At 47.3% G+C, this 23,120-nt stretch overlaps 1 protein-coding gene across 3 annotated transcripts in view; it reads right to left on the bottom strand.

Annotated features, from left to right (window-relative positions):
* Positions 1–625: 625 nt before the first annotated feature.
* LOC127035726 (gametocyte-specific factor 1-like) overlaps positions 626–23,120 on the bottom strand; it is a 34,321-nt gene continuing 11,826 nt past the window's right edge. The window contains exons 3-8 of one of the 3 annotated variants that reach the window (XR_007769902.1): positions 21,190–21,316; positions 19,473–19,562; positions 9,637–9,712; positions 7,097–7,191; positions 2,611–2,732; positions 626–933 (exon numbers count right to left, since the gene is read on the bottom strand). Coding sequence is in view for 1 of the 3 variants with exons in the window: in XM_050926010.1 (XP_050781967.1) it covers positions 6,147–6,157; positions 7,097–7,191; positions 9,637–9,712; positions 19,473–19,562; positions 21,190–21,316 (399 nt within the window). In the remaining 2 variants the exon portion in view is untranslated. Of the gene's footprint in view, positions 934–2,432; positions 2,450–2,610; positions 2,733–6,016; positions 6,158–7,096; positions 7,192–9,636; positions 9,713–19,472; positions 19,563–21,189; positions 21,317–23,120 lie in introns of those variants that run through there. The other 2 variants (XR_007769903.1, XM_050926010.1) reach the window with 2 other exon arrangements.

A 23,120-nucleotide genomic window follows, 5' to 3' on the forward strand; every position in this document is an offset into this window, starting at 1 on the left:
TGAGTCTTACAACAAAGGGGAATAAATCATTTCCCCCCCCTTCTCCCTTCCAGGTGTTCCCTCCCTGGGTTCCTGGAGAGACACACAGAAGCAAGCTCTGTGAATCTAAACAGAGGGATTCCACCATCCCTATTTCCAGTCCTGGAAATAGGTACCGAGAGAGAGAGCCAAGCTCCCCCTCATCCCCCTCCTTCATCCAGAGGGAATGCAAAATCAGGCTACTAAATCTAACACACACAGATTTCCCCCTGACTTCTTCCTCCCACCAATTCCCTGGTGAGCTACAGACTCAATTCCCTGGAGTTCCCCACTAAAGAAAAACTCCAACAGGTCTTAAAAAAGAAAGCTTTATGTAAAAAGAAAGAAAAATACATAAAAATGGTCTCTCTGTATTAAGGTGACAAATACAGGGTCAATTGCTTAAAAGAAATATGAATATACAGCCTTATCCACAAAGTATACAATTTAACACATTCCAGCAACTACACACATGTAAATACAAAAAAAATAAACCTATGGTCTTCCTATCTTTGTACTTACAACCTGGAAACAGAAGATTAGAAAACAGGAGACAGAAATCCTCTCATAGCCGAGAGAGAGTACAGGCAGAAGACAAAAACAAAGGACTCACACACAAACTTCCCTCCACCCAGATTTGAAAAAGTCTTGTTTCCTGATTGGTCCTTTGTTCAGGTGTTTCAGGTTACTCCTTTCCAGGTGAAAGAGACATTAACCCTTAGCTATCTGTTTATGACACTTATAATCACTTAAAATCTAAGTCAGATTTGGTCAAATGAAATAAAAGCAAAATGCATTCTAAACCGATCTTAACACTTTCAGTGCCCTTACAAACTGACATACTTCTCACCACTGGCTGCCCTTTCAGCCAGGCTCTCCCCTTAGAGCAGTGCTTCAGTCGCTGGGTGGTGATGTCTGTAGATGTAGGTGGAATAGAGAGGAAGAGCATGGCAAACGTCTCTCTCTTTTATCATGTTATTTCTTCCCTCTTCACTTTGTTTCCCCGTCCCTTTCAGAGTCAGATGAGCATTACCTCATCGCTGTGCCAAACTGACTAAAGGAAGGGGAGTGACTCACTTGAGAGTCCAACAGATCCTTTGTTGCTGCCTAGGCCAGTGTCCTCTGTTCCTGTGAGGCTGGGCTGGGTTTGTCCCATACATGCCCTGATGAGGTGTGAACTGCCCCTCTGCTCTTGGGGAGTTTTTGCCTGGCCTTGTTTTAAGCCATGAGGACACATTTTCAGCCTCAAAACTATATACAGGAAATTACAACCTATAACAATTACTATAACATTACCATAACAATGCTCAGTATATCATGAGCCTTCTGAAGACATCCAACATGACAAACTTTGCATTAGATACCACACAATTATATGAAAAGGATGAATGTGGGGGTGTAGGGTATTCCCACAAGGTACAGAACATCACAGACCCCTTTGGGTCAGGCACACTGAGAGGTTCCCTAGGGCACAGCACACGGTTCCACAGGATCTGACATAGGGGAAGCTAAGTAATCCGCTAAAGGAACAGTGATAGTGTGGACAAGAATCAAATTAGAGGAAACTGCAATACTCTCCCATCCACTTGAGATGCCAGAACAAGATTGCACTGCTCTGCCCAGCCAGGGCTGCTTTTACAGCCACTTTCCTTCCCTGTTTATGTGAGATCTGTCCCCTCAAGAGTAAGTCCTGTGATGCTGATCATTGCTAGCGGAACCCACCCTGTAGACAGGCTAGAGTTTTACCTATAGCAAAAGCAACAGAAGAGTCCAACTAAGTGATTTTTGGCCCAGTTTGCAAGGCCTTACATGCAAGATGGTGAGTCAAGAGACAAGCTTTTCTCAGCAGAAGTTGGTCCAGTAAGAGAGATCACCTTACCCATCTTCTCTCTAATGTTCTAGGACCAACATGGCTACAACACTGAACTCAAATTGATGGCATCTGGAGAGAGCACAACTTCTGAATGCAATTGGGAGGAGAGGAGCATGTGCACACAACCCCTGCCATGGGGGAAGAATTAAGGACTCCAGCATGGAAGAGATATGGGGGACTCTGGTATGGGGTACACACAGCCCCTGCCACTAGTGGGGCTTTAGGGAGTTGCTAAAGTGCAGGGGAATGAGAGGAAGACACAGAGCTGAAAGGGGAAGAAGTGGGAGCACCCAAGGAGTCCCTGCTGTTCACAATGAACTCAGCCTACAGAAGCTATGATGCATGCAACCCTCTAGTGGTAGCTCTCACACAAAGGGACAGCGGCTTGTGATAAATGCCCCTTGTACTGGGGTAGACTATGCTGCATGCAGCCCAGTTAATAGATCCACTGTCTTGTTGCAGGGAGGGGGAAGCAAGGAACACTTTACCTGTAAGAGGCTTTAGCACAGTTTGGACACCATCATCCAAAAGTGAGAGCCTCTGCAGGGTTGCAACTAGCTTCAAAGGAAGAAAGCAAGTCACTGTTAGAGGATATGGGACAATATGTTCAGAAGACTGAAAATACAGGCTAAGCTGGGCCCCTTCAAATAACATTGATTTTACTACAGCCAAATGCAAGGAACAGCCATTTCAGAACAAGGAATGCAGACCATACCTACCGAATGGGGGACTGGATCCTGGAGAGCACTGGCTGAAGAGGATTTACAGGTCTTAAGACGAAAAGAAGCAGCTCGTGAACTCCCATTGTGATGCTACAGCTGAGAGGACTCATAATCCATGTCTGTTTAAAAAAAGTGAGTAGTGAGGTGATTTTACCTCTTTAACTGGCCTTGGTGAGACAGATATGGGAATACTGCATCCAGTACAGCCAGCTAGCTTTTTAAAAAAAACTTAAATTAGGATTGTCAAGCAATTAAAAAAATTAGTCAAACAATAACAGGATACCATTTATTTGAATATTTGTGGATGTTTTCTACATTTTCATACACAATACAAATTTCATATTCTACACAATACAATTTGTACATTGCTCACTATATTTATTTTTTATTACAAATATTTGCGCTCTAAAAAACAAAAACAATAGTATTTTTCAATTCACCCAATACAAGTATTGAAGTGCAATCTCTTTCTCATGAAAGTTGAACTTACAAATGTAGAATTATGTACCCAAAAAACTGCATTAAAAAATAAAACAATATAAAACTTTAGAGCTTACAAGTCCACTCAGTCCTACTACTTGTTCAGCCAATCGCTCAGACAAATTTGTTTACATTTGTAGAATATAATGCAGCCTGCTTCTTGTTTACAATGTCACCTGAAAGTGAGAACAGGCCTTTGCACGGCACTGTTGTTGTAGCCAGTGTCACAAAATATTTACATGCCAGATGTGCTAAAGAGTCATATGTCCCTTGATGCTTCAGCCACCATTCCAGAGGACATGCATCCATGCTGATGATGGGTTCTGCTCAATAATGATCCAAAGCAGAGCGGACCGATACATGTTCATTTTCATCATCTGAGTCAGAGTCGACCAGCGGAAGGTTGATTTTCTTTTTTGGTGGTTTGGGTTCTGTAGTTTCCGCATCAGAGTGTTGCTCTTTTCAGACTTTTGAAAGCATGCTCCATACCTCACCCCTCTCAGATTTTGGATGGAACTTCAGATTCTTAAATCTTGGGTCAAATGCTGTAGCTATCTTTAGACATTTCACATTGGTATCTTCTTTGTCTTTTGTCGAATTTGCAGTGAAAGTGTTCTTAAAATGAAGAACATGTCTTGGGTCATCATCTGAGACTGCTATAAAATGAAATATATGGCAGATGCAGGCCAAAAAACAGAGCAGGTGACATACAGTTCTCCCCCAAGGAGTTCAGTCACAAATTTAATTAACACATTTTTTTAACAAGGGTCATCAGCATGGAGGCATGTCCTCTGGAATGATGGCCTAAGCATGAAGGGGCATATGAATCTTTAGTGCATCTGGCCTGTACGTATAGAACCACAGAATATTAGGATTGGAAGAGACCTCAGGAGGTCATCTAGTCCAATCCCCTGCTCAAAGCAGGACCAACACCAGTATCTTGCGATGCCCGCTACAACAGTGCCATGCGAATGCCTGTTCTCACTTTCAGGTGACATTGTAAACATATTCTGCAAATGTAAACATACTTGTTTGTCTGAGTGATTAGCTGAACAAGCAGTAGGATTGAGTGGACTTGTAAGGTCTAAAGTTTTTCATTGTTTTGTTTTTGAATGCAGTTATGCAACAAAAAAACCCATTACATTTGTAAGTTGCACTTTCATGATAAAGAGATTGCAGTACAGTACCTGTATGAGGTGAATTGAAAAATACTATTTTTTCATCATTTTTACAGTGCAAATATTGTAATAAAAATAATAGAGTGAGTGCTGTACACTTTGTATTGTGTTGTAATTGAAATACAGGGCCGGCTTTAGGCCAATTCCACCAATTCCCCTGAATCGGGCCCTGCGCCTAAGAGAGCCCCGTGCCCAGTGAGAATCTCTTCCCTGGCTAGAGGCGCCTTTTTAATTTTTACTCACCTGGCGGCGCTCCGGGTCTTCAGCGACACTTCGGTGGTGGGTCCTTCAGTGCCACGGAAGACCTAGAGCGAGTGAAGGACCCACTGCCGAAGACTCGGAGCACCGCCCGGTGAGTACAAGCCCTATGTGTTTTTTACATTTTTTTTTTTATATATATAGTCATCCCTGCCGCGGCCCAGTCGAAACTGTTCGAATTGGGCCCTGCATTTCCTAAAGCCAGCCCTGTTGAAATGAATATATTCGAAAGTGTAGAAAAAGATTGAAAATATTTAATACGTTTCAATTGGTATTCTATTGTTTAACAGTGCGATTAATCACAATTAATTGTTTTGAGTTAATCGTGAGTTAACCGCAATTAATCCACAGTCCTAATTTAAATAAGTGTTGAAAAATGGAGGAGGGTGCAGAAAAGAGCTACAGAAATGGTTCAAGGGCTGGAGAAGATGCCTTGCAGTGAGACCCAGGGAGCTCAGGCTGTTCAGCTTATCAACACGAGCTTATCAGCATACCTCCCTTGGGATCTCAGATACTGGAATCTAAAGGGCTCTTCAATCTAGGGGAGAAAGTCAGAGCAAGAGGCAGTAGCTGAAGGTGAAAGCAAACAGATTCAAATTAGAAATAAGGCACATTTTTCATAGTGATGATGATTTCTCCTTGGAATAAACTCCCACGGGAAGGGGATGGATTCTCCTTCTCGTGGGGGGGTCTTCAAATCCAGGCTGGAGGCCTTTTGGAAGATGCTTTAGTCAAACAGGTTACTAGGCTTCATATGGGGGTAACAGTGAAATTCCTGGCCTGTGATAACTAGGTCAGGCTATACGGGGCCACTAGATCTTAAGAGGCATAAGAATGGCCATACTGGGTCAGACCAATGGTTCATCTACCCCAGTATCCTGTCTTCTGACAGTGGCCAATGCCAGATGTCCCAGAGGGAATGAACAGAATAGGTAATCAAGTGATCCATCCTGTTGTCCATTTCCAGCATCTGGCAAACAAAGACTAGGGATGCCATCCCTGCCCAGCCAGGCTAATAGTCATTGATGGAACTATCCTCCATGAACTTATCTAGTTCTTTTGAACCCTGTTATAGTCTTGGCCTTCACAACATTCTCTGGCAAGGAGTTCCACAGGTTGACTGTGCATTGTGTGAAGAAATAATTCCTTTTGTTTGTTTTAAACCTGATGCCTAGTAATTTCATTTGGTTACCCCTAGTTCTTGTGTTATGAGAAGGAGTAAATAATACTCCCTTATTCACTTTCTCCTCACCAGTCATAATTTTATAAACCTCTATCATACCCCCCCTTTGTCGTCTCTTTTCCTGAAAAGTCCCAGTCTTATTAATCGCTCCTCAAAGGCAATGAAGGGTTCATTCCATCCAAGCCACCTCTGTTGGGAAGGAAGAGTAGATGGAAAATGCACTTTTCAGAAGGGTTAATGTGTCACTGGGCCACCTGTCAGGCCATTGACATGGTCTCTTCTGGGAGCAGAGAACGCAACACACTGTTGATACAAAGGGAAGTTTTATTTCTCAATCTGGACACTAAGAACATGTTTAAAACGGCTATTGGGGAAATCTACAAATTTAAAAGCTTCAACTCTTCTCCAGGCTGCTCTTTCCCATAGCAAGAGCCTCACAGACAGCCTGCAGAAAGAGCAAGAGAGAGAGAGAGTCAGGAATTATGACAGACTGCAGGCAGGGGAAGGTACTACATTTATAAACAGCAGGTCCTGCTGTAATGTCACATGCCATGATCAAGTTATGTCAAGGTTACAGAAGAAGAAGACCATGTTTTCAGAGTCAGAAGCCAAGGCATCAAATTGAAGGGCTGAGCCACCGGCTATACCAGTACAGTTAAAGTGGTGCACCCTAGTGTTGAGGCAGTTATGCTGGTATAGGAGTGCTATTCCTGGGATAGCTATTCCTATACGAGAAGGTGAATAAACTCTACTGATATAAACGTGTAGAACTACATCCACTCTAGGGGTGGTACTGGGGTCTACAGTGCTAAAAAGTCACACCTCTCACTGATCTAACTGCCCCAGGACAAGATCTGTACACAGACCAGGCCTTAGGGTCACATGTTACTTATACAAGAGGGCACTATTTTAGTGTGCACTATATAGCCTCAGAGAGCTTCTGACTCAAAAGTAACATCAGCCTGTTTCTAGTGGAGGAAGGTCCTCTAGGACACTGAGCTTTCAGGAAGTGACACTAGTTCAGTAACATTCACTTTGGGCAGGAAGCAGCTTTGCTGGAGTCCACCCTCACTTAGGATCTTCACTCGACTGCTCCCTCATTCCATGGGATTGTTGGCTGCTAGCTACAGGACACGTTCTGCTCATGAAAGCAGTGTGCCTTGAGCAAGTACCTTAGTAACTAGTCCCTTCAGAGACTAGACAGCAAATGTCCTGGAGTACAAGACATGTCCACGACATGAGCACAGTAAGACTCAGGGCTGACCCAGTATAGCAGGGACATACGGGCTCTTGTGATAAACTTGATGTTATATCATGACCCTTCCCCACCTCCCAGACACTTATAAAAGTTTAGTCCCACTCCGATGGTGTCCTGGCCTCATACCATTTCTCCAGGAGTGACCCTTCGGAGTCCATGCTGCTGCTGAGGTGCTTACAGCCTGCATTTGCTGGTTTCCATCCTGGCCTGTCTCACCAACACTGGACAATGAGATGGAAATAGAGATGAGTTAGTACACATACACTAGGATGAGCACTTAGCATGGCCCATGTCAGGCTGCCAGATAGCATGTGGGAGCTGTCTGAAGGGACTTTCTGCATAGGACATGCCTGCATCACGGGACTCTGCCTTCATAAGCCCCATCCCCACTGTTACATGCATCGTACTCCAGGTTACCCAGCTCTGAAAGGCCAGTTCTAAATAGGGCCTCATGGCATTCCCTGGGATCTGCCACCTTTGTGTGCTTGAGGGTTCCCCCTTCTGCCAGCTGGACTTTCCCTTAGGGAGTCCTGGCAGGGTCTCTCTATCCTGTTCCATGCCAGAGTGCACTGGATTGTTTTCCCACAATACACTTGGTAACAAGAAAGTCTTGCCCCCAGGGCAGGGGCAATGCCTTGGCTGTAAGCTGCCATGTGCCTTCCCAGGGCAGCCCACACATAAGCTTGGACCTTCAGCCCAAGTGAACGATGGCCCCCTCCCACCTTGGCAAACAGCAGCTGTTCAGGCACCTGCATGGATTTTACTCCTGGCTGGGAGGGTTTGTGGAGAATGTGCCCACAGTGTCTGGATCATGAGCTCTCTGGGGCATGAACAGTCTTGGCTTGTTTGCCCAGCCCCTAGCACAGCGGGGTCCTGCTCCCCATCTGAGGTCCCCAGGTGCTACCACCACTCGGACCCTTCTTAGAAAGCACATTTACAGTAACTGGCATAAGTCAGCATTTCCTGCTGCCATGTGTTTAAACGGGGGAAGGAGCTAGACATGTTCCACTCACAAAGCAAGGATTTCAGGGTGAAGCAGCCAACAGCTGTCTGCTCCTGCATATCCAGTCTTGCTTTGGAACTCCGCCTGCGTTTCCTTAGAGGGATATTTCACTTCCAGTAAGAGCCCCCCACATCTCTGGTGTTCAGCTGTTTGTCCCCCAAAGCTACAGTGTGGCTGCCATTCCACTGAACTCTGGATCCCCTGCTCCTAGTGCCCCTGTAACTGCCAGGCTTCAAGAGCTTGGGAACTCGCCTCACTGCATTGTCTGTGGCCAGGTGTACACTGCCTCCTACACTGCCCTAGCCCCCCAGGTAGACAATGCTGTGTAGACAAGAGGGCTTCTGCCATTGACATAGCTACCCCTTCTCATTAGCTATGCCCTCCCATCTTCACTAAAGCACTACAGCTGTGGCACTCTAACTGAAAACAAGCCCTAAGTCATAAGAAGGGTTAAGAACCAAGGAGCCCCAATGCTCTTAGTTACATGGGTATAAGCTACGAGAAGCTCCATGGATGTCTGTGAAATTGCTAATGGAATTTAATAGACTCTGACCCTGGCAGATGTTTTGGATCCTGATAGACCCAAAGGAACAGAAATTGAGTTGGGCTTTCTCCCTCATGCACGGGGTGGAGGGAGTGTAACAGGAATAGAGCAATGTATTCCTAACATGATTGCTGCCTCCTTCTCACTCACAGGCCTTTCTGCCTGGAGCCTTACTTGCCTTGGCAGGCTGCTCCCCGTCCTACCCAGCTGGAGCTGCCTTCTTCTCTGCAGCTCCCCCAGGACTTTTCCTTACCTATCACAGAGACCTGATTGGTGAGTCACATGACCCTGTTACACGACTTTCATTTTCCCCACTTGGGGAAAAACATGTCACGGATAGGGCCAAGACCTATGGGGCTAGCTGACCTGTGATAATGCTCACATTATCTGTGAGACCTGGGCACATCAGTTCTTTCCCACCTCTGCAAACTCAGGGAGGAGTCTCCAAGCAGTCCTCTTGGTGGCTCCATTTATGCCCAGCAGAACCATGTACTGGCCCAGTTCTGACCTCAGTTATACCTGCAGAGCCTGACTAAGGGCTGCAGATTGCATGGGTGTAACATGAGCAGAAGCAGGTCCATTATACCCTTGGGTATTACAGGGGTGTTTGTAGTGAAGTTCCATTAGATTTCTGGTCGCCCAACTAGAATGGCAGCAACCAAGAGTGACTATTGCAGGAGTGCACAGAGCTGTTAGAGGGGCAAGAGCCCAGCTGGCCAGACAGTGTGGCCAGCCCCAAGTGTTAAACACAAACTAGCCTAAAAGTCAAGCCTCAAAACCCCATGAAATTCTAGGAGTTGGTTTATTTTTGCCTGACAGTTACAGAGCATTTAGGTTTACACAGTCCACATTCTCAACCTTTCCTCTCAACCAGCAGGGCTAAAGACTTGTTTTAAATCACTCAGCTTCCCAGCTGCTGGGGCTTTACAAAAAAAGCAGTCCCCAAGGATCATGAGACTTGCAATGAAGTCATAGCTCCTGAAACTAACATGACTACCCCTCTGATAGTAGAGCTGGGATATTCATGCCAGTGGGGGACCCGGCCTGATCAGTGGCCCTCTTTTCCCAAAGGGGTGCAGAGTGGCTGCTAGAAGATGCGAGAGGAGAGTTAGCTCTTACCTTTGACTTGTGCTTAAGGTACAGTTTGCCTTGAAGCCAAGAACAAAAGGAGCAGTGGCAGCAGACTCATCTGTGTCTGAGGAGGAAAAGCCTAGTGTGAGTGCACAATGAAAGGCTTCTGGACCGGTTTGAACACACCAAGACTCTACACTCTCAGATCACATGAAAAGGAGGCCATTGGCCCTGCTCTTTCCCCAGACCACTTACTTGGAACAGATCCCGTTCCAGAGTTCTCCTGAGCCGTGTTTCAGAAGGAAGATAGAACTCCATGCTCTGGGTGTCCTAAGCCTCTAGCTGCTAGAAGCTGGGAGTGAACCACTTGAAAGTTGCCCTGTTCTGTTTGTTCTGACCCAGTATGGCCATTCTTATGAGTGCCCACTGTGCTAGCCCTGCTCCTGTTACAAGGGGCATGGGCATGCAGAGAAACCACAATGCCAGGGGTGCTAGCCGGTCTGTTGGAAGGGGTTCTCTCTTGGGATTTGGGAGCACTGCCAACACCCTGTACGGTACATGCTCAGGCCCTCAGTAACAGCCCAGGGAGGTTTTATACCTGCACAACAGTTAAGCTTGTAATTGACAGGGCTGGGGCCTGGCACAGAGGGTTGGAGCAGGATATAGACTTGTTTGCAAGAGACTGACAAGGCTGACAACTCATGAGATGTTTGCAGTGTTGGTATAGCAGTGTCCATCCCGGGATATGAGAGAGACAGGGTAGGGGGGCGATATCTTTCAGTGGATCAATGGTCAGTTGGTGAGACAGACAAGCTTTGGAACCACAAAGGGCTCTTCTTCAGGGCTGGGGAAGGTACTCAGAGCATCACAGCTAAACACAAGGTGGAACAGATTGGTTAGAATATGTGCTATAAAGGACCATTCAAGGTAAAGTGACTTGTTAAAACCCTGACAGCTGGGGGTGGGGGAAATGTTAGTGGGTTACAGATTGTTGTAATAAGCCATAAATCCAGTAAGGAGTCTGGTGGCACCTTAAAGACCAGTGTTGACAAGGCCAAGTCAATCAGGGGGATGTGGTCCAGTCCTAATAACTGATGCTGATCAGGTGGTTCCTCAGTTTCTTTGAGAGTGTTTGGCACAATCTCTCACCATATAGTCTGTATTTGTGTGAGTTTTTTCATGAAGTTTATGGATTTCCACTTCATATGGCTAAATTCACTGCCTTGCATGGTGCCAAGTATCAGAGGGGTAGCCGTGTTAGTCTGTATCCACAAAAACAATGAGGAGTCCAGTGGCACCTTAAAAAGTAACAGATTTATTTGGGCATAAGCTTTTGCACAGATGCAGACAGACATCATCTTCCTCTCCAAGTGCAAACAGATGGACAACATACCAAATGGACTGAAGGTAAAAAATTCATCGCCACATTACACTGACTATGGTGAGAGATTGTGCCCCACACTTTCAAAGAAACTGAGGAACCACCCAATCAGCATCAATTATTGGGAGTGGATCACATCCACCCTGATTCTCCACTTTTAAGGTAACTCTCTTCTCTTCATATGCCAGTATATTTATTCCTGCATCTGTAATTTTCACTCTATGCATCTGAAGAAGAGGTTTTTTTTTTTAATCCACAAAAGCTTATACCCAACTAAATCATAGAATATCAGGGTTAGAAGGGACCTCAGGAGGTCATCTAATCCAACCTGCTACTCAAAGCAGGACCCATCCCTAGACAGATCCCTAAATGGCCCCCTCAAGGATTGAGCTCACAACCGTGCATTTAGCAGACCAACACTCAAACCACTGAACTATTCCTCCCCCCACAGCCTCTCTTAGGCCTTGGCTACACTGGCGCTTTACAGCGCTGCAACTTTCTCGCTCAGGGGTGTGAAAAAAACACCCACCTGAGCACTGCAAGTTACAGCGCTGTAAAGCGCCAGTGTAAAGAGTGCCGCAGCTCTGGGAGTGCGGCTCCCAACGCTGCAAGCAAAACCCCATGAGGAGGTGGTTTACGTGCAGCGCTAGGAGAGCCGTGGCAGCGCTTTGAAGTTTCAAGAGTAGCCATACCCTTGGTCTTTAAGGTGCCACTGGACTCCTTGTTTTTGTGGCTACAGACTAACACGGCTACCCCCCGATACATAACTCTAGTGTCTCTCTTCAGTTCATGATTTTTAGTGTATAGCAAAGTTAGGAATTTAAGCTCTCAGGCCTATCTTCTGAACAGTGTGTGCAGGTTTCCTTTGAGGATGGGGACTGAGGTCAGATATAGAGTGATGACTTTGTGAAAATTGTTCACCCACAGGTAATAGGTGTTTTTGCCTTAATATTTTTCTGAGAGTTCATTCAAGAGCATAGTGATGGTCTGTCTGGGTTCACCCCCATAGTTATTGGGGCATTTAGTACACCACATAGTCTGATAGGCACATGTAAGAGCTCTGGATCCTGAAAGATGTGTGTGTGGGGGAGTGAGCACTGTAGCAGTGGAGATGTGTCTACAAGTTTTGAATCTGTTGTTCCAGAAGGGTCTGGTGCTGCTTTGAGGTGGTGTGTTCATTCTGTGGGGACCTTGGAGAGTTTGAGGGAGGCAAAAGAAGGGGTTCAGGAAAGATTTATTTCAGGAGGGATTCCCTATCTGGTATGCATTGTACCTGTTTGGCTTGCAGCATGGTTTGGCAGGTGACAACTAGGGGTGTGCAGTCTGAGGGGTGTTTTATTTCCATATTGAAGCAGGTTCTCTCAGGCTATTGGGGTGCCAAAAAGTCTGTTATCTACAGCTAGACATTCCGATACCACAGAATATGCTCAAAGCAGCAAGTCTGGGATATACACCTTAACATACTCAAAACTGCCTTCACCAAAGGACACTCCAGAGAAGTAGCTCCAATCTTAGAATGGGACACTCAAATACCCCAAGAGAACCTGCTTCAATAGAGAAACAACCCCCGCCTTCCCCTCAACTGCACATCCCTGCCACCTCACACTGGAATCCATATTTGGTTTCAAACAACTGGCATACAGAGCACATGTATAAAGTTTGCTGACAATACCAAGCTGGGAGGGGTTTCAAGTGCTTTGGTGGATACAATTAAAATGTGGACAAACTGGAGACATGGTTTGAAGTAAATGGTTGTTTGAGTAGTGAGTTTTAAAATGCCTAACCTGTCCTTGCTGGAATAATTATCACTATGGTAAATTTAAATATATATAGGTTGTTTCTACTGGTGGTGCACATACGTCAGTGCATATAACATGGATGGAAAAAAATGAGAGGTAGCATTGCCTATGAGTAAAGCTGTGAGTTTGTCATAGAGGTCATGGATTCTGTGACTTTCCATGACTTCTGCAGCAGCCTGTGCAGCTGGCTCCAGGGCTGCCTGAGCAGCTCAGGCAACATCTGGGCCAGTTGCACCAGCCACTGCTGGATCAGTCTTGGGCACCCTCACCCAACACCAAGAGGAGCAGTTTGGGTGTGGGAAGGGGCTCAGGGATCTGGGCAATGTTTACCTTGCTGCTGCTTCCAGGGAACTCCCCCATGTCCCTCAGCTCCCAGCAGCCCTCAGTGACCACGGTTCTCTGCCCTCCAGCACTCCCAAGATTTAGTCAGGAGTATAGTACGAGTCACAGGCTGGGAATTTTTGTTTACGGCCTATGACTTTTAGTAAAATACCTGTCAAGTATCAGAGGGGTAGCCGTGTTAGTCTGGATCTGTAAAAGCAGCAAAGAATCCTGTGGCACCTTATAGACTAACAGACGTTTTGGAGCATGAGCTTTCGTGGGTGAATACCCACTTCTTCAGATGCATGCATCTGAAGAAGTGGGTATTCACCCACGAAAGCTCATGCTCCAAAACGTCTGTTAGTCTATAAGGTGCCACAGGATTCTTTGCTGCTTTTAGTAAAATACCTGTGACTAAACCACAGCCTTACCTATAAAACGAAGATTGAAAAAAAATGGGTTTGTTTAATCCAGAGAAGACAAGACTGAGGAGAGGGAGAGAGGGGGAAAAAAAAAGTTTTCAAGTACATAAAAGGTTGTTGGGGGCAGAGGGGGGAGAATTGTCCTCTTTAACCTCTGAAGATAGGACAAGCAGCAATGGGCTTAAATAGCAGTAAGGGAGGCTGAGGTTAGTCATAGGGAAAAGGAAAGAAAAAAAAACAACAAATCACTTTCTTGTCAGGGCAGTTAAGCACTGGAATAAGTTGTCCAGTGAGGTTGTGGAATCCCCATTGTTAGACATTCTTAAGAGCAGATTAGACAAACACCTGTCAGGGATGGTCTAACTCAGGTGCGGCCAATCTGTGGCTCTGGAGCACATGCGGCTCTTCAGAAGTTAAAATGCGGCTCCTTGTATAGGCGCCGACTTCTAACTTTGCTAAACACAAAAAAACACACCCAAAAAAACAAAAAACCACCCACTATGGACTGAGACACACTGGATTTATGAAAAGCCACAAAGAGTCCTGTGGCACTTTATAGACTAATAGATGTATTGGAGCAGAAGCTTTTGTAGGTGAATACCCACTTCGTCAGACGCATGTGGTGGAAATTTCCAGAGGCAGATATAAATATGCAGGCCAGAATCATTCTGGAGATAACCAGGTTAGTTCAATCAGGGAGGATGAGGTCCTCTTCTAGCAGCTGAGGTGTGAACACCAAGGGAGGAGAAACTGCTTTTGTAGTTGGCTTTCCATTCAGTCTTTGTTCAATCCTGAGCTGATGGTGTCAAATTTGTAAATGAACTGAAGCTCAGCAAAAAGAACAAGAGTACTTATGGCACCTTAGAGACTAACAAATTTGAGCATAAGCTTTCGTGGGCTACAGCCCACTTCATTGGATGCATGCAGTGGAAAATACAGTAGGAAGATTATTATAGAAACACACACACACCCACCATGAAACAATGGGTGAGTGATTAGTTAAGGCAGGGGTCCCCAACGTGGTGCACAGGCACCATGGCGCCCACCGGGGCATCTAATGCACCTGCATACTGGCCGGCACTTGAGCATCAGCTGAAATACCGCCAACAAGCTGCGTCTTCCAGAGGTGTCACCGCTGAAATACTGCTGAAAAAGATCAGTGGCATTTCGACAGTGATGCCTCTGGATGACGCAGCTTGTCGGCAGTGTTGCCTACTGACATTGCCGCTTGTCGGCGGAATTTCAGCGGATGCTCGTCCTCTGCCACGCTTCTCTGTGGCTCATTGTCTGGCACCCGCCCGATGAAAAAGGTTGGGGACCACTGAGTTAAGGTGAAGCTCAGCAGTTTCTCTTTGAAGTCTGGTCCTGAAGTTTTTTTGCTGCAGGATGACTACCTTAAAATCTGCTATTGTGTGGCCAGCAGGTTAAAGTATTCTCCTACAGGCTTTTGTATATTGCCATTCATAGTATCTGACTTGTGTCCATTTATCTTTTTACGTAGAGACTGTCCGGTTTGGCCAATGTAAATAGCAGAGGGGCATTGCTGGTACATGATAGCATACTGGATTTATGGTTTATTACAGTAATCAATAATCCACAGCTCCCTCCCCACCCACCCACCCAACTGTGGGGTGTTAACAGGCCACTTCACCATGAATGGTCCCTTGAAATGTGTTTACTTATGCAAGATCCAGCAGGAGGGTTCAGCCTGCCCTGGAGGAGCCAGTGGTTGCTCTCACTGATTTTAGCAGCAGGAAGCTGGCCTTTTCCATGCTATGGAGCTTCAGGGAAGAGATGCCCACTGCTTTGGATAAGCCAGCAGGACCCAAGCACAGTAGAAAATCTCAGCAGCTGGAAACAAAATGCCACCATATTAAACCTGCAGCCTCAGAGCCTTGATGTCAAATTCCAACAATACTGAAGCAGTGGGAGCTCAGAAGGAGCACAGGGGGGTGAGGAGGTAAGCCTGTCAGTGCCCTCAAAATTCCCCAAGTGGAGACAGACACAGCCTTGTCAGCTACAGCTTGCTTTGGCCACAGTGGGATTTGGACTTGTTAACCACACACCCTCAGACCCCTGCCCAGTGGACACCTTGTTTAGAATTTAAATGTGGTAAGTATTGCATTATACAGCTTAGTTTATTAAACTAGTCAAGATAAAACAGTTGTACTGTGGCATGTGTTAAACTGGTCAAGTGAAGCCCTAGCCACCACAATCTAACACCAAACCTTTAATCCTATATAAAGCAAAAGCCCACATCTGTCTAAAGTGGGTTATCAACAGGGGGAGTTGACCAGAGTAGCTATTCTGGGATATGTGCCTGACTTGCTCTGAGCAAAACAAACATAAGCTTACAGTATTGGAAAACTTGCCACATGCATGTTATTAAAACCAATTTAACTTAATGAAGCACATTGTCCTGCTGATGGACTAGCACTAAAGAAGTAGCACTATAGAAAAAATTCTGATTTGACAGAATGATGCAAATAATATAATTTTTTTAAATTTGTCAACATTTTACTGGAAATGTATATGAAGAGGTATTGAAACAAGGATTTGTTTTTAATTAAAAGCAACCTTTCTGGCTTTTTTGGCTGTAAAATTGTCAGTAGAATACGAGTGAATATGTACACATTAGGGGATATATATATCAACAAGTTTGCTGGTATGAATAAACTGTACAATGTCCATCATTGATTTTGCATGTGGCAACATTGATGACAGTGTACTCAGTTCTTCGTACAGTTCAAGTCCATTTAAATCAAAACTATCACTGTGCTTCAGGAGACTCTCTAGGTTCTTGCACTTTGTCATTAGTTGCTCTTGTTTTCCTATTTCGTTGAATTTAGTCCCACTCAGCCTGCTGCCAGCTGAGTGAATAGAACCGCAGGTGGACAGTGGGTTGAGTGGCTTAGCCAGGGTCTCAGCTGCCGGCCTGCTTAGCCCGCTGCCAGCCTGGGGTCCCTTGGGGGTCCCAGGCCAGCAGCGAGTGCTGAGTGGGGCCGGTGGCCAGGACCTCAGCTGGCAATGGGGCAGCAGCCAGAACCCCAGAGCATCAAAAATCAGCTAGCATGTCACCTTTGGCATATGTGCCGTAGGTTGCCAACCCCTGCTCTATACCAGTGGTTCCCAAACTAGGGTTCGCGAGCCCCTGGGGGTTTGCAGAATGTTACAAGGGGTTCGCCAGAAAAATTTCACTAATGGCAGCCAGAGGACCCCGGGCATTGGAGACAGCAGGTGGGACCCGGTTGCAGGGCAGACACTCCAAGCCAGGCAGTTTGGGCTGGCAGCCCGAGTTCTGGCGGTCAGCAAGGGTGCTGGCAGCCTGAACCCCAGTGCTCTGACTGGGGCTGGCAGTCCGAGTAACAGGAAGAGTGGGGCTGGGCAGTAGAGGCTGGCAGCCTGAGCCCTGCCCCCGTCAGCAGGGGAGCCGACAGCCCAAACCCCAGCCTGAGCCCCAGGAAGAGCGAGGCAGGCAGTTGGGGCATCCATCACACTGAGGAAATTTAAACTTAAATCCCTGAAAATATTCATTTTTAGGAGGAGGTTCATGACATTTCACAATTTAGTGAAAGGGGTTCACGGGCTGTTAAAGTTTGGGAACCCCTGCTCTATACACTAGTAAGGAGATGACCATATTACAGTTGTTGGAGGGCTCTATTTAGCAGTGACAGGGCTATAGGAAAGTCAGTCAACATTTTTTGTTTCTCTGATGAAAACTGGCCCATTCCCTTCCCCATACCAAACTTGTCACAAATAATTGTCAACAACTTAATTTTCTGTTTTTGGCTAAGATATTGATTTTTTTTTAATTGAAATTGAATTCAGGATTGTTAGCAAGCATTTTTGGCAAACAAATTTGTTAAATGACAATCTAAATGGCAACACAGTACTGCTTTCATGCTTGGCTCACCCCTAGCCTGCTGGTCCAACAGCTGCAGTAGAGGAGGAGACGGGTGGAAAACTGCAGGACCCCAAAATCCACCTCTTGGGGTGCAGAGTGGCAACAGCAGCAGCAAACCCTCAGGTCCAATCATACGCCAATAGGCACCTTTGCCAGCCCAATGGACCATGGTAAAGTTAGCACAGTATCTGATCTCAGGGACGGGGCACTCATGAAGCCACAGCAGCTCATCCTGCCCTGTGCAGCTCCGCCTGGGGGAGAGAAGCGCTTCCCAGCTAGGGTGACCAGATCCAGACGTTCTGATTTTATATGACCAGTCCCAATATTTGGGGCTTTGTCTTATACAGGCACCAGAAGTCTATATAAGAAAAAGACCCCAAAATTGGGACTGTCCCTATAAAAGTGGGACATCTGCTCACCCTCCCCCAACCCCCTGTCCTGATTTTCTGCACATGCCATTTGGCTATCCCCAGCCGAGCCCTGTGCGACCATTCAAATCCTGGCTGCCTGCAAAGGAAGTGAGTTACTTTCACTTTCATTCCTCAGTAGGCAGCCAGGGAGGGGAGGGGGGAGATAGGGGTGCTCCATGGGGGGAAGGAGAAAGGTGGGGTGCTCTGTGGGGTAGGGGGGAGAAGAATGGATGTTATGGGGGACAACAAAGGATACTGCCAGAGCCACCGAGCCGGCCTCACCTCACACCGGGGGGAAAGAGTCACACTCACAGGTGAGTTCCTTCCCCTATCCCTTCCCAGAGACCCTAGCAGCCAATCCCCTCTCTCAGACTGTGGTGCATTCGGCTCTCTCTAGGACCCAGCAGCCCTGCTCTTACATGCTCCGCTGCTTCCCGTCTGTCTGGGCTCCCAGCAGAGCGGTGCCCCCAGACCTAGTAGTGCCCTAGGCTCAGGGCCGGCGCTACCATTTAGGTAGCCTAGGCAATCGCCTAGGGCGCCAGAATAATTGGTGGGTGCCGTTTTGCCAGAGGGGGCGGCAGGCGGCTCCAGTGGAGCTGCCACGGTGGTGCCTGCGGGCGGTCGGCTGCTCGCGCGGCTCCGGTGGACCGCCCACAGGCATGACTGTGGCAGCTCCACTGGAGCCACGGAGCACTGGATCCTCCGCAGGCACCACTGCGGCAGCTCCACTGGAGCCACGGGACCAGCACGCGGGGTGGCGAAATTCCCGTCCGCCTAGGGCGCTCAAACCCCTAACACCGGTCCTGCCTAGGCTGCTGCCTATTCTGCCTATGGCTAAGGACGGCCCTGATTCCAGGATTTCTTCACTTATGAAGCACATGAATTATTCTGAAATACTCAGGGAAGGGTCACTAAATGCCAGTCAACTTCCATATGTAGACAAGGTATAGCAGTGACTGGTAATGCTAAAGGCAGCATGGTGTGTGGTTCCACGCTCTAAGGCAGGGGTAGGAAATCTATGGCACATGTGCAGAAGGTGGCACGCGAGCTGAATTTCAGCAGCACTCACACTGCCCAGGTCCTGGCCACCGGTCTGGGGGGGCTCTGCATTTTAAATTTAATTTTAAATGAAGCTTCTTAAACATTTTAAAAACGATATTTACTTTACATACAACAATAGTTTAGTTATATATTATAGACTTATAGAAAGAGACCTTCTAAAAATGTTAAAATGTATTACTGGCAGGTGACACCTTAAATTAGAGTGAATATATGAAGATTTGGCACAGCACTTCAGAAAGTTTGCCGAGCCCTGCTCTAAGGCCTGGTCTAACCTAAAACTTAGGTCGACTCAGCTATGTTGCTTCAGAGTGTGAAAAATGCACCCCCACCCCCACCCCCTGAGAAGTGTAGCTAAGCCAGCCTAAGCCCTGGTACAGACACCGGTGGGTCAATAGAAAAATTCTTCCACTGACCTAGCTGCCTCCTCGATTAAACTACAGTGACTAAAAAACCTCCTTCCACTACTGCAGTGAGTACCTGCACTATAACACTTGTAGTGTAATCCCAGCCTCAGCCAAGTCCTGTGAGGCATAGGTACCACATGCCAATTACAGCAGAGACAACAGCTTCTTCACCACCACTCACCTGCCTCCCAGTCCTCTTGGCAGGGGGGACACTGCCAGGATCTTGGAGTCTCTTTCAGTTCCTTCTTGGGACTGAAAGTCATTGATGTCCCTGCAAGCAGAGGAGACATGTTACAGGACTTGGAAGGAAGACGAGAAGCAGGGTAGCTGGTCTAGAAGTGAAATATGGTTGTCTAAGTGGATCAGGGCTCAGTTCTGTTAGCCAGAGGCCCAGCATTACAGGGGGTCAAAGGCCACATTTAACTGGAGATGCTCCTTAGTTGGGGAACAGTTTCTAAACTCTCCTCAGAGCCAGGCTCAGGTCAGACTGAAGTGTGTCCAGGGTCTCTGCTCTCCTACACTGGCCCCAGCTCACTCCGCCAGCTGGACAGCCTTTGTTCCCCAGGGCACAAGCTCATCTTACCTCAAGTTCTTGCCATGCACAGAATGGAGAAGCCTTTAAAAGCCAAACAGCTTGACAAGCTGAGAAGTGTTGGCTCCTACAGCCCTAGCTGGAAAGACCAGAGAACTCTCCACGATCACCCTGACCTTACACAATGGAGCCAATATGGTTCCACTGCTATAAATGGGGTCACGCAGAGCTGATACCATCAGCCCTACAGGGCTCAGTATACACACTGATCTCCGGAGTTCTCAGTACAGCTGTGGGGCCAGGTTCTCACCACAGCTGGGACAGGAAACCCAAGGAAATATGAGTTTCCTGTCTGAAAGCAGGACAAAAAGTAGAAACAAAAAACCCACCAAGTTTATCAGCTAGCCCCCCTCATTTGGTTCAAGTGAAAATATTTCATTTTTGACTATTTTTTTTTAACTACAATTAGTTTCAAATTGTCATTTTGAACCAGAAAACTGGATTTTCTTATTTCAAGAGTCAAAGAATGGGACTAAGATTTTCCAAGTTGCAGTGTGTGTCAAAGCCCAAAGAACCCTTTCCCATGAGGTGTTCATGGAGATCAATGAAGCACAGTGTTTTCTGACAAAAGAGGTTCCCCACTGGCTCTCCTCAGCACCTAGTTAGCCATTCAGCAGAGCCCAACACCCTAAGCCTGATGTTGGGCACTTCAGAAATGCTGGCCCCTAGTGCTCTGCTCTCTGGATGTAGGTTTGCAGGCCAGCCGCCCCCAGGAGATGTTAGGAGAGTCAGTAGCTCCTGCCCCAGTGAGCAGACAGTAGAAACCAGGACTCTTCAGTGATGCCAAGTGACCTGCCCCCTGCTGTGCCAGGCAGGGAGCATGTCCCCCAGCTAGCCATGAGGGTACTTCCTGAGCCAGCTGTTCATCTCCTGCAGGTGATGGGCATTGGGGAGGAAAAGGGATTTCTAGCCAATTCCTGCAGAATCTGTCAATGAAGGAAGAGCAGCAGAAGCCCAGCCTGTTCTATGCTGGGATTTCAGCCACTAGAGCAAACTCTGCGTGTTCACGATTTATAGCAGTGCAGCTAAGCCAGCACCTGCTGCTGCTGGTACAGAGGGATGTGCTGGGCAACAGCACTCAGCCTTGCTCAGACCAAGTGGACCTACAGTAGTTGTGATGAGTGCAGGGTATGCACACACGAGCTACAGATTGCTCGGGGCTTGTGCTGGTGTTCAGAGCAAAATTTCCTAGAACAGACTCCCTTGCAGTCACCCTAGGCTGGGGCAGGTCAAGTTAGTCAGCAGGAGCAGGCATGTATTAAAGCAGGTGTGCTACCACCAGCTCCCCTCACTCCCCTATACTTACCACTGAACAGCTCTGACGCCCTGTTGTCTGTGCAGGCGGAGATGTGCAGCTGGAGCTCTCGCTTTGGGACTCTGTGGCGAGCATTGTAGGGGCACGTGGCCAGCTCTTTGGCTCTTTTCTTGTTATTCTGGAAGAGAAGCCATAAGATGCCACTATGCAGAGACAGCAGGGAGGTACCATCATGAGTTCTGCTCACTGCTTCCAGAGCTGCTCGTAGGGGGAGGCAGCTGAGAGGACCTCTTAGGGATGCATCAGAGCCAGAAAACTGGCAAGCTGGAAACAAATCATTGCCTTGCCGAGTGCTTACTGAGAGAGCAGCACTCAGTAGGTCCACATGCAGCAGCTAGGAGCAAACCTCCCGACTGGACAGAGACTTGAGCTAGTGGTGCTCAAAGTAGCACGCTAAAAATAGCACTGTGGACGCAATAGCATGGACTGGAGCTTGGACTCAAACCTACAGTGTGAAGTGGGCTTAAGAGCCCAAGCCACAACATCCACATTGTGATTTTTAACTGTATTAGCTCAAGCCTCACTACTGTAAGCCCATCTACCTGGGCTGTGAGACTCTCCCCTAACTGTTGTGTAGACATATCTGTATGTGCAGTGAACCTGGTGCATCTGCAGCAGTGCTGAATTTCTTGGGTTTGATTCTTGGTTGCTCCAGCCCAGTCCAGGAAGAGGTGGGAAGCAGAACAGCGGGACTGTCTTCAGGCTACCTTAGCTCTCCCTAGACTTGGGCTGAGCTGCTCCTGCCCTTGCTGCTGCAAATTAGAACAACCTTTGGGCTGCTCTGATTTATGGGGCTCTACTTCTCATGGCCCCTGGGCAGCAGAACATAGGTATAGTACAGATACTCTAGCTACACCCAAAGCAGCCGCAAACTGTTCCTTACATCAGGGCGTGGAGCCAGGCTAGCGTGGAGCCTGCATCCAACCCAGGGAGGCCCCTCTGCAGGCTGTTGTTCCAGGAGACCATTTCCACGTGCTTCAGGTCCCTTTGTGCAGCCAGAGTATCCTAAAGAGACATTAGTGTAACCTCACCAAGGCCCCTCAGTGAGGCAGGGCAGGCCTGGATCCAAGCTGCCCTGAAGTTCAGGAGCTTTTGAAGCCTGGGTGTCTCCAAGGATTAACTCTGCAGTGAAGACATAACTCAGGTGACCAACATTTGGGCTGGCCTAGCCCAGGTGAACAGCCAGACCACAGAGCCCTGCCCAGTTTGCTGGGGCCACATTCACTCATGCAAGGCTCTCAGATTTCACGGGGGAGGGGGCACAGAGGAGGGGGAGGTGGTGTAGCTGCTGGCTCTCAGCTGAGCTGCTCTATCTCCCCACCTACCCCCTCCAGTGAATTGTGGGACAGCATTAGAGGACTATCAGGTTAAGTCTGGATCTTCAGTGCAGAGAGGGCAGATTACCAAGAGAGGCTATCAGACTCTCTCCTACTCCACCATGGGCAGGCTAACCCAGGTGTGAAGCAGCACCACACATGGCCAAAGGGTTTGTGTGGACGGACAGGAGCCAGGGTAGGGGCAACACCCGAGTTAACTGGGCAGTGAAGATAAGCTCCAAGTGTGAGCTTCACATAAATGTAGGTCTGGAAGGTACCTCAACAGGTCATCTAGTCATCCCCTGCAGAGTCAGGACAAAGTGTTACCTAGCCCATCCTAGGTGTTCATCTTAAAAGTCTCCCTAGATAATCTCTGAATCTCCCTTGCTGCAATATAAGCCCATTATTTCTTGTTCTCCTTATCCACTGACAACAGAACAATTTATCACTCTGCTCTTTATAGCAACTATTACCTACTTCAAGACCTATTCCCGCCCCACCCCCAGCACCTCCAGACGAAACAAACCTAATTTTTTCAATCATTCCTTGCAGGTTATGTTTTTCAGACCTTTGATCACTTTAGTTGTTCACCTCTGGACTCTTTCC

The sequence above is a fragment of the Gopherus flavomarginatus genome, chromosome 16, assembly GCF_025201925.1.
Source record: "Gopherus flavomarginatus isolate rGopFla2 chromosome 16, rGopFla2.mat.asm, whole genome shotgun sequence".
NCBI classification, from domain to species: domain Eukaryota; kingdom Metazoa; phylum Chordata; order Testudines; family Testudinidae; genus Gopherus; species Gopherus flavomarginatus.